The following is a 12,060-nucleotide window of genomic DNA, read 5'->3' as shown; positions in this document are numbered from 1 at the left end:
TCACCAGTAAACCCTGTACTTTATCTAGAGACGGGATATCTTCAGAAACAACACCAGTAAACCCTGTACTTTATCTAGAGACGGGATATCTTCAGAAACAACACCATTAACCCTGTACTTTATCTAGAGACAGGATATCTTCAGAAACAACACCAGTAAACCCTGTACTTTATCTAGAGACGGGATATCTTCAGAAACAACACCAATAAACCCTGTACTTTATCTAGAGACGGGATATCTTCAGAAACAACACCAGTAAACCCTGTATTTTATCTAGAGACAGGATATCTTCAAAAACAACACCAAATTGTTACTTGCTGATCACAATGAACAGAAGTTAGATTACAGCTGGGAAGCGACTGGGATTCAGCTGTGACTTTGTGACATCTTGATTTAATTACTGTTTAGTGTTTCATTTGCAGACGTTCATACAATCATATCACCAAAGAGGTTATTGAAAAAAAGATATGGAGGTGAAGCATGCGACTAATACAAAATGTAATAAATTGATTTGATTTATAGATCAACAGATGATGGTATTGTGTCGTAGGGGCCATACCCTCCACTACACCACTGTAAGCGAGGTATACCCATAAGTAAACAGTGTTTACGTGTGTTTACCCTCCACTACACCACTGTAAGGGAGGTATACCCATAAGTAAACAGTGTTTACGTGTGTTTACCCTCCACTACACCACTGTAAGGGAGGTATACCCATAAGTAAACAGTGTTTACGTGTGTTTACCCTCCACTACACCACTGTAAGGGAGGTATACCCATAAGTAAACAGTGTTTACGTGTGTTTACCCTCCACTACACCACTGTAAGGGAGGCACACCTATACACCTGGCTGTCAACGTGGGTCTCCTGCATGCCACAAGACTGTGTTAGTCCACCGAGCTAGAGACAAACATTACAAGTAGTGGTCAAGCTAGATTAGATGAGATGCACTTGTCTACTTTACTGCATGGTCAGGTCTTTATTGTAAAAGAGAATGTGTTCTAAATGACTTAGCTGGTTAAATCAAGGTTAAATTAAGGCAGTCCTCAGTCTGTTCTGAATCAGTTGGTCTCCCATGCAGAACACTGTATTAATGTTCCTGTATAGAATCAAGCAAGTACAGATAAATCCTTGATGAAAACCTGTACAGAGCGCTCAGGACCTCAGACTGGGGTGAATGTTCACCTTCCAACAGCGACCTTAAGCACACAGCCAAGACAACACAGGAGTGGCTTCGGGACAAATCTCTGAATGTCCTTGAGTGATCCAGCCAGAGCCTGGAATTTAACCCGATTGAACATCTCTGGAGAGACCTGAAAATAACTGTGCAGCCACGCTCCCCATCCAACCTGACAGAGCTTGAGAGGATCTGCAGAGTAGAATCGGAGAAACTCACCAAATATAGATCTGTCAAGCATGTAGTATCATACCCAATAAGATTTGTGGCTGTAATCGCTGCCAAAGGTTCTTCAACAAAGTACTAAAGGGTCTGAAAACTTATATAAATATTTTATTAATTTTTTTAATTGCAAAAATTGGTTAAAACCTGTTTTTGCTTTATCATCATGAGATATTGTTTGTAGATTGATGAGGAAAAAAACAATTTAATACATTTTTAGATTAAGGCTGTAACATAACAAAATGTGGAAAAAGTGAAGGGGTCTGAATACTTTCCGAATGCACTGTATGTGGGCATTTCTCAAGGGGGATTGATATAGCTATGTTATGTGGGCAGATATCATGGGGATTGGTATAGCTATGTTTTGTGGGCAGATTTCATGGGGATTTCTGGTTGCGGAACAGATAATCTCTGCATGTGAGGTTCCCATGGTGAAGCATGGAGGAGGAGGTGTGATGGTGTGGGGTTGCTTTGCTGGTGACACTGTCTATGATTTATTTAGAATTCAAGGCACACTTAACCAGCATGGCTACCACAGCATTCTGCAGCTATACGTCATCCCATTTGGTATGCGCTTACTGGGACTATCATTTGTTTTCCAACAAGACAATGACCCAAAACACACCTCCAGGCTGTGTAAGGGCTATTTGACCAAGGTGAGTGATGGGGTGCTGCATCCGATGTCCTGGCCTCCAGAATACCCCGACCTCAACTCAATTGAGATGGTTAGGGATGAGTTGAACCGCAGAGTGAAGGAAAAGCAGCCAACAAGTTGTCAGCATATGTGGGAAAACAAGCAGGGTTAAAGGGATGATATTTCCATGTACTCTCATATCTCTACTCTCTTTTTGATTTACTCTAGGTACAAGGTGCTCTAGGTACAATGTGCTATAGGTACAATGTGCTCTAGGTACAAGATGCTATAGGTGGTCTAGGTATAAGGTGCTCTAGGTGAAAGGTGCTCTAGGTACAATGTGCTATAGGTGCTCTAGGTACAAGGTGCTCTAGATGGTCTAAGTATAAGGTGCTCTAGGTGAAAGGTGCTCTAGGTGATCTAGGTACAAGGTGCTCTAGGTACAATGTGCTCTAGGTACAACGTGCTCTTGGTGCAATGTGCTCTAGATGCTCTAGGTACAATGTGCTCTAGGTGCAATGTGCTCTAGATGCTCTAGGTACAAGGTGCTCTAGGTGGTCTAGGTACAAGGTGCTCTAGGTGGTCTAGGTATAAGGTGCTCCAGGAACAATGTGGTCTAGGTACAATGTGCTCTAGGTGCTCTAGGTACAAGGTGCTCTAGGTACAATGTGCTCTAGGTTGTCTAGGTACAATGTGCTCTAGGTGCTCTAGGTACAAGGTGCTCTAGGTGCTCTAGGTTCAAGGTGCTCTAGGTACAAGGTGCTCCAGGTACAATGTGCTCTAGGTTGTCTAGGTATAAGCTGCTCCAGGAACAATGTGGTCTAGGTACAATGTGCTCTATGTGCCCTAGGTACAAGGTGCTCTAGGTACAATGTGCTCTAGGTTTTCTAGGTACAATGTGCTCTAGGTGCTCTATGTACAATGTGCTCTAGGTGATCTAGGTACAAGGTGCTCTAGGTGCTTTAGGTACAAGGTGCTCTAGGTACAATATGCTCTAGGTTGTCTAGGTACAATGTGCTCTAGGTGCTCTAGGTGCTCTAGGTTCAAGGTGCTCTAGGTACAAGGTGCTCTAGGTGCTCTAGGTACAAGGTGCTCTAGGTGCTCTAGGTACAAGGTGCTCTAGGTACAATATGCTCTAGGTTGTCTAGGTACAATGTGCTCTAGGTGCTCTAGGTACAAGGTGCTCTAGGTGCTCTAGGTACACGGTGTTCTAGGTACAAGGTGCTCTAGGGGGTCTAGGTACAATGTGCTCTATGTACAATGTGCTCTATGTACATTGTGTTCTAGGTACAATGTGTTCTAGGTGAACTAGGTACAATGTGCTCTAGGTACAATGTGCTCTATGTGCTCTAGGTACAATGTGCTCTATGTGCTCTATGTACAATGTGCTCTAGGTGATCTAGGTACAAGGTGCTCTAGGTACAAGGTGCTCTAGGTACAATGTGCTCTAGGTTGTCTAGGTACAATGTGCTCTAGGTGCTCTAGGTACAAGGTGCTCTAGGTGCTCTAGGTTCAAGGTGCTCTAAGTACAAGGTGCTCTAGGTTGTCTAGGTACAATGTGCTCTAGGTACAATGTGTTCTAGGTACAATGTGCTCTAGGTTGTCTAGGTACAATGTGCTATGGGTGGTCCAGGTACAAGGTGATGTAGGTACAAGGTGATCTAGGCACAAGGTGCTCTAGGTACAATGTTATGTAGTTACAAGGTGATCTAGGCACAAGGTGATCTAGGTACAAGGTGAAGTAGGAACAAGGTGAAGTAGGTACAAGGTGCTGTAGATACAAGGTGATCTAGGCACAAGGTGCTGTAGTTACAAGGTGCTGTAGTTACAAGGTGATGTAGTTACAAGGTGCTCTAGGCACAAGGTGATGTAGTTACAAGGTGATGTAGGTACAAGGTGATGTAGGTACAAGGTGATGTAGGTACAAGGTGATGTAGGTACAAGGTGAAGTAGTTAGAAGGTGCTGTAGTTAGAAGGTGATGTAGGTACAAGGTGAAGTAGTTAGAAGGTGATGTAGTTAGAAGGGGATGTAGGTACAAGGTGATGTAGTTACAAGGTGATGTAGTTACAAGGTGATGTAGGTACAAGGTGGTCTAGGTACAAGGTGATCTAGGTACAATGTGATCTAGGTACAAGGTGCTGTAGATACAAGGTGATGTAGGTACAACTGTCTGTATTATGATATTGTAAGCTAGATACGAGCGGCGAGATTGGCTCCTGTAAGGATCCTTCTTGAATACAATACAATTATTAATATCTACAGCAGGCTGGGCTGATTTTTGAACGGATTAATTCATTTATGAATGTAAATTAATGTATTCAGATATTTAAATGACCAATGTTGAGGTCATTGATTTGGGTTTTATATCCAATCAAATAAAACTGAATCTCTTTCCTTGTTTTCCAGCCTGTGTCTGAGGAGTTCCAGAATGGCAAGGGCTTTGGCTACATCGTGGCATTCCGAGCCAATGGTACGCGAGGCTGGAAGGAGAAGATGGTGACATCAGCAGATTCCACTACATACAAGTACAGAGACGAGACCTTCCCTCCCCTCACCCCCTTCGAAGTGAAAGTGGGCGTGTACAACAACAAGGGAGACGGACCCTTCAGTGGTGTGGTCACTGTGTACTCTGCAGAGGGAGGTGAGTTCTTGCACTCACACATCTAAGGATGGCTTTGCAGGTGTTGGGAAGGTTGACGTTCTTCAAAGGGAAGTGGCTCCTTCACCCCCTGTTTATCTAATGTACTAGTGTCTGCTGAGGGGTGGAATTCTTATGTCATGTCCTATGCGTTTTTATGTCATGTCCAAGGAATTATTATGTCATGTCCTATGAGTTCTTATGTCATGTCCAAGGAATTCTTCTGTCATGTCCAATGAATTCTCATGTCATGTCCTAAGAGTTATAATGTCAGGTCCTATGAGTTCTTATGTCATGTCCAAGGAATTCTTCTGTCATGTCCAATGAATTCTCATGTCATGTCCTAAGAGTTATAATGTCATGTCCAAAGAGTTCTTATGTCATGTCCTATGATCTCAGAAGTCTAAAGATCAAAAGAGCACACCATAGTCATCTAGCCAATGGGTTGATTTGTTGGTTTTGGAAATGTAAAATAGTTATTCAAAGTAAAGGACCTCCTACACTTATTCCTCCAATCATTGTACTTGTCTGGTGAATTAAGCTCACTGATTAGTAAGGAACTCCCCTCACCTGGTTGTTTCTCTAGGTCTTATAGAGTGACTGAACCAGGGAACTCCCCTCACCTGGTTCTCCATGTCTTATAGAGTGACTAAACCAGGGAATTCCCCTCACCTGGTTCTACAGGTCTTATAGAGTGACTGAGAGTAAGAGCCGAAGCGAGTGGGTTCACTCCACCCAAAATCTGTCCATGTTCAAGTTTTTATTTTTATTTTGGAAAAAGTCATATTACAACCTATGTGTTGTGATAATTGTGTTGTTTGCTCTATAACCTGTTAGTTCATATGCCTTGACACAGTGATATATAGGCCTAAATGCAGACAGTAAGAAAACACGGTTACAGAATAAATTCAACCACGCCTTTATTTCATCATAAAACCGGAGAGCAACATCTGTCTGGTGGAGTCCACAAAGCATATTGTATGTAACAAACAGTTACATGACCTACAGCATGGTCAATCAAGTTAATCTTTCTGAAATGTTTTAGTAAACAACCATTGATTTAGACCCACAGAGAGTTAACACAAATCTACTAGAAAACAGGAGCTGCCTCCACTATTCCTGCACCATGTCAACAACAGGAGCTGCCTCCACTATTCCTGCACCATTTCAACAACAGGAGCTGCCTCCACTATTCCTGCACCATGTCAACAACAGGAGCTGCCTCCACTATTCCTGCACCATGTCAACAACAGGAGCTGCCTCCACTATTCCAGCACCATTTCAACAACAGGAGCTGCCTCCACTATTCCAGCACCATGTCAACAACAGGAGCTGCCTCCACTATTCCAGCACCATTTCAACAACAGGAGCTGCCTCCACTATTCCTGCACCATGTCAACAACAGGAGCTGCCTCCACTATTCCAGCACCATTTCAACAACAGGAGCTGCCTCCACTATTCCAGCACCATTTCAACAACAGGAGCTGCCTCCACTATTCCTGCACCATGTCAACAACAGGAGCTGCCTCCACTATTCCAGCACCATTTCAACAACAGGAGCTGCCTCCACTATTCCAGCACCATGTCAACAACAGGAGCTGCCTCCACTAGTCCAGCACCATGTCAACAACAGGAGCTGCCTCCACTAGTCCAGCACCATGTCAACAACAGGAGCTGCCTCCACTAGTCCAGCACCATGTCAACAACAGGAGCTGCCTCCACTAGTCCAGCACCATGTCAACAACAGGAGCTGCCTTCACTATTCCAACACCATTTGAACAACAGGAGCTGCCTCCACTAGTCCAGCACCATGTCAACAACAGGAGCTGCCTCCACTATTCCAGCACCATGTCAACAACAGGAGCTGCCTCCACTATTCCAGCACCATTTCAACAACAGGAGCTGCCTCCACTAGTCCAGCACCATGTCAACAACAGGAGCTGCCTCCACTAGTCCAGCACCATGTCAACAACAGGAGCTGCCTTCACTATTCCAACACCATTTGAACAACAGGAGCTGCCTCCACTAGTCCAGCACCATGTCAACAACAGGAGCTGTCTCCACTAGTCCAGCACCATTTGAACTTTAACAACATCATCGATCACCTGTTTAGTCTAATACAGTAACAATCAGTAGTGTAAAGTACTTAAGTAAAAAAAGTACTACTGAAGTATTTTTTGGGGATATCTGAACTCTACTATTTATATTTTTGCCAACTTTTACATTTACTTCACTACATTCATAAAGAAAATGATGTACTTTTTACTCCAGACATTTTCCCAACACCCAAAAGTACTCGTTACATTTTGAATACTTAGCAGGACAATTCACACACTTATTAAGATAGCATCTCTGGTCATCCCTACTGCCTTCTGATCTGGCGGACTCACTAAACACACGTGCTTCATTTGTAAATGATGTCTGAGTGTTGGAGTGTGCCCCTGGCTATCTATAAATGATGTCTGAGTGTTGGAGTGTGCCCCTGGCTATCTATAAATTATGTCTGAGTGTTGGAGTGTGCCCCTGGCTATCTGTAAATGATGTCTGAGTGTTGGAGTGTGCCCCTGGCTATCTATAAATGATGTCTAAGTGTTGGAGTGTGCCCCTGGCTATCTATAAATGATGTCTGAGTGTTGGAGTGTGCCCCTGGCTATCTATAAATGATGTCTGAGTGTTGGAGTGTGCCCCTGGCTATCTATAAATGATGCCTGAGTGTTGGAGTGTGCCCCTGGCTATCTATAAATGATGTCCGAGTGTTGGAGTGTGCCCCTGGCTATCTATAAATGATGCCTGAGTGTTGGAGTGTGCCCCTGGCTATCTATAAATGATGTCTGAGTGTTGGAGTGTGCCCCTGGCTATCTATAAATGATGCCTGAGTGTTGGAGTGTGCCCCTGGCTATCTATAAATGATGTCCGAGTGTTGGAGTGTGCCCCTGGCTATCTATAAATGATGTCTGAATGTTGGAGTGTGCCCCTGGCTATCTATAAATGATGTCTGAGTGTTGGAGTGTGCCCCTGGCTATCTATAAATGATGCCTGAGTGTTGGAGTGTGCCCCTGGCTATCTATAAATGATGTCTGAGTGTTGGAGTGTGCCCCTGGCTATCTATAAATTATGTCTGAGTGTTGGAGTGTGCCCCTGGCTATCTATAAATGATGTCTGAGTGTTGGAGTGTGCCCCTGGCTATCCGTACATTTCAAAAACAAGAAAATTATGCCATCGGGTTTGATTAATATATGGAATTTTGAGTTATTTTTACTTTAACTTTTACTTTTGATATAATCCTTAAACATATTTTTGCAATTACATTTACTTTTGATACTTAAGTATATTTAAAACCAAATACCTTTAGACTTTTACTCAAGTCATACTTCACTGGGTGACTTTCACTTTTACTTGAGTTATTTTCTATTAAGGTATCTTTACTTTTACTCAAGTATGACAACTGGGCACTTTTTCCACCACTGGTAACAAATAAAAGATACCAAAAACTATTTAGTCCATGCAACATAAGCTAAATATGATGTGGCTGTCTATGGTACAAGTCCAAATCCCTATCTCCACCCATAGCTAATTTAGGAAAGGGCCAATTTTAGCTAGCTAGCTAACCACTGGAAAACAACAACACAATGAGATGGAACAATTCAAGTTTTTTCTGTCAGTAATGACATTTTGCTTTTGTTGTGATGTGATTGGTGTGAAGCCAAATCCAAACTGGCTTCCCTTGACACTTTGGTGCTCCAGGACCATTCACAATTTGGCTCACTCAGTTTAGCTCAACACTGATTGGGTATTACCCAAATCCGTAAACACGGGCACCCTCATAGATATCATCCTAACTAACTCGCCCTCCAAATACACCTCTGCTGTTTTCAACCAAGATCTCAGCGATCACTGCCTTATTGGCTGTTTCCGTAATGGGTCTGCGGTCAAACGACCATCCCTCATCACTGTCAAACGCTCCCTAAAACACTTCAGCGAATAGGCCTTTCTAATTGACCTGGCCGGGGTATCCTGGAATGACATTGACCTCATCCCGTCAGTAGAGGATGCCTGGTTATTCTTTAAAAGTGCCTTCCTCACCATCATAAATAAGCATGCTTCATTAAAAAAATGTAGAACTAGGAATAGATATAGGCCTTGGTACACTCCAGACCTGTCTGCCGTTGACCAGCACAAAACATCCTGTGGCGTTCTGCATTAGCATCGAATTTACAAAATAGCTTCCAACACTCTACTCAACAAATTGGATGCAGTCCAATCTGTTTTGTCACCAAAGCCCCATATACTACCCACCACTGCGACCTGTATGATCTTGTTGGCTGGCCCTCGCTTCATATTTCTCGCCAAACCCACTGGCTCCAGGTCATCTACAAGTCTCTGCTAGGTAAAGCCCCGCCTTATCTCAGCTCACTCGTCACCATAGCAGCACCCACTCGTGGCACGCGCTCCAGCAGGTATATCTCACTGGTCACCCCCAAATCCAATTCTTACTTTGGCCGCCTCTCCTTCCAGGTCTCTGTTGCCCATGACTGGAACGAACTGCAAAAATCTCTGAAGCTTGAGACTCTTATCTCCCTCACTAGCTTTAAGCACCAGCTGTCAGAGCAGCTCACAGATCACTGCACCTGTACATAGCTCATCTGTAAATAGCCCACCCAATCTTCCTCATCCTCATACTGTATTTATTTCTTTATTGATCTTGCTCCTTTGCACCCCAGTTTCTCAACTTGCACATTAATCTTCTGCACATCCTACCATTCCAGTGTTTAATTGCTATATTGTAGTTACTTTGCCACCACGTCTATTTATTGCCTTACCTCTCTTAACCTACTTCATTTGCACTTGATGTATATAGATTTTTCTACTGTATTATTGATCGTATGTTTGTTTATTCCATATGTAACTCTGTTGTTGTTTATGTCAAACTGCTTTGCTTATCTTTTCAGGTCGCAGTTGCAAATGAGAACATCTTCTCAGCTAGGCTATCTACCTGGTCAAATAAATGTGAAATAAATCAAATAAAAAATTAAAAACATAGGGGCGCTGTTTCCCTCGCTTGGATGACATTCAGCTTCTTGCGAATTGAAAGAAAATTATGAAACACAGAGAGATGAAAGATAAATAATTGTACAAGTTTTTTTCTTTTATTATTGGTCCATTTTTGGGGGAAGTCTGGCTTCACTTGGTATTAAGAGTATACGTCACTGTGTAAATGGTATGTTATAGAAGGGTCCAGACACCGTTCTTTGTGATTTCACTAGTTTTTTGTAAAACTTACCCCAAACAGAAAACCACTTCCTAATCCTCGTTGTGTAGTATGGGGGCCCTGAAATGGCGTATTTGGAAATGGGGTATTTGGAAATAATGTTCCTGACTCATATTGATGCCACACAGGCCCTTTTCTGTCAGAGAGTTTGTTTATTGGAGAAAATAACAGGAAGCAGCAGACACAGCCCTCCATGAAGGGCTTTGAATAGGGTGTCACTTGGAATGACCACTTTCAATGTATCACTTTTTTTCAACATATCCTCTGACCTCCCTAGGATTGAAATACTATATACAGTATGTATGGATGATATATTCTGAAAGTAGTTCTGATATCATTGGGAATAATCCACCCACTTGAGTCAATGGAAAATCATTATAATGAGTTGGAATTATAGGCAATAGCAATAACCTACAATTCCAATCCATTGATTGATCTTGACTATAATGAATATGTACTGATTGATGTTTACTGTTATGAATATATACTTAGTCATGTCTTGGCTATCATTAATGTGTTTGACTGTAACAGTTTTCTTCCGTCGAAGGAGAGGAGGACCAAAATGCAGTGGAGTTCGTGTTCAACATGTCTAATAAAAGACGATAACGTGAACACTACACAAATACAAAATAACAAACGTGGCAAAACCCAAAACAGTCAAACGCTAGACGCACAACATAGAATGCCCAACCAGCTCACGTCTTGACCAACACTAAAACAAGGAAAACACAAAAGAACTATGGTCAGAACGTGACAGTTACTTATAAAATAATTACATAACACGTTCAATTATTACGCAATTAAATTAATCATATAACAATTAATTAATTAGTAATCTGGGGCACCACAGGAAAAGTTATTTACCGAGTTACTATCTCCCGACTAAACTCTAAAGATATAAATATCTCTCAGTCACAGTCAAATAATTACTTTTTCTGACCTCATATCAGTCTCATTCTGAATGTTTCAAAACTCTTGAATATCTGCATGCATAAATTATGAATCAGCAATATACAAATTGGCTTAATTCTTTCTTTATTTACCAACTAACTAAATAATCACACAAAATTACATAAACACACAAACAGGATAGCTTTAACATGGATTACGACACAATGCAATGAAAAGTCCCTAGTGGACTAAACCGATATGATGGCTTGTTACACAAAATGGCGGATTCAAAAGAAAGGGAAAGGGAGGGGCATGTAAGAAAGAGCGGGAGAAAAGACAAAGGACTTCACTAACATACATACAGTTGGTAACTATGCTGATGGAAATTGTTTTATTTTATTTTTTATTTCACCTTTATATAACCAGGTAGACCAGATCACCTTTATTTAACCAGGTAGACCAGTTGAGAGCAAGTTCTCATTTACAACTGCGACATGGCGAAGATAAAGCAAAGCAGTTTGACACATACAACAACACAGAGTTACACATGGGCTAAACAAACGTACAGTCAATAACACAATATAAAAATCTATATACAATGTGTGCAAATGCGAAAACTTTGCAAATGAACGTCCGCTCATTCAAAATAATTTCAATGTACATATTTAAGTGTGTATGTATTTGCTGTCTCTCTGTTGAAAACACTCAATCCATCTACGGGGAGTAATTCAACAGAAAATCTCTGGTTGTCCAACAGAGATCACCATGTCCTTTGTATTTGTAGTAGATTTCGGAGTGTACGTGAGGACGGATCCTCCATAGGTCTACCCCGCATTATTCAGCGGGCTCTGTTCGTTAGAATAGAGGTGTCTATAGTGATGAGAATAAATTGTTTGTCTTCTCGTCCTCTGTCACGTTTACTAGACTAAAGTACTTAAACAGCAGCAGACTGAATGTTCCTGTGTAGTCTTCTTCTTCAAGAGAAAGTTTCAGAGTTTCTAACCCTTCCGTAACTTTCAGCTCATGCTGTAGGTCACACTGGTCTATTGTAGAGCTAGAACCATTTCCCCGTAGCAACCCGGCAATGTGCTGGTCTCTAGAGATTTACATTTCTTAACCATTTGATAACGTATTCAGCTGGCGCTGCACATAGCTGGTCTATTTAAATGGTAACCATTTCAGCATGTGGACGGTTCTCTGGTCTAATATACATTTTGTTAGCGAGTCC

At 42.0% G+C, this 12,060-nt stretch overlaps 1 protein-coding gene across 1 annotated transcript in view; it reads left to right on the top strand.

Annotated features, from left to right (window-relative positions):
* cntn5 (contactin 5) overlaps window positions 1-12,060 on the top strand; it is a 559,219-nt gene that overhangs the window by 531,335 nt on the left and 15,824 nt on the right. Inside the window, exon 19 of the mRNA XM_090219183.1 lies at window positions 4,441-4,675. Within this exon, the coding sequence (XP_090075309.1) occupies window positions 4,441-4,675 (235 nt within the window). The remainder of the gene's footprint in view (window positions 1-4,440; window positions 4,676-12,060) is intronic.

This window comes from Oncorhynchus mykiss, chromosome 24 (assembly GCF_057628025.1).
Source record: "Oncorhynchus mykiss isolate SJ-2025 chromosome 24, ASM5762802v1, whole genome shotgun sequence".
Lineage (NCBI taxonomy): Eukaryota > Metazoa > Chordata > Actinopteri > Salmoniformes > Salmonidae > Oncorhynchus > Oncorhynchus mykiss.
Note: the sequence above shows the minus strand (reverse complement) of the source record. Positions and strands in the feature narration are given on the sequence as shown.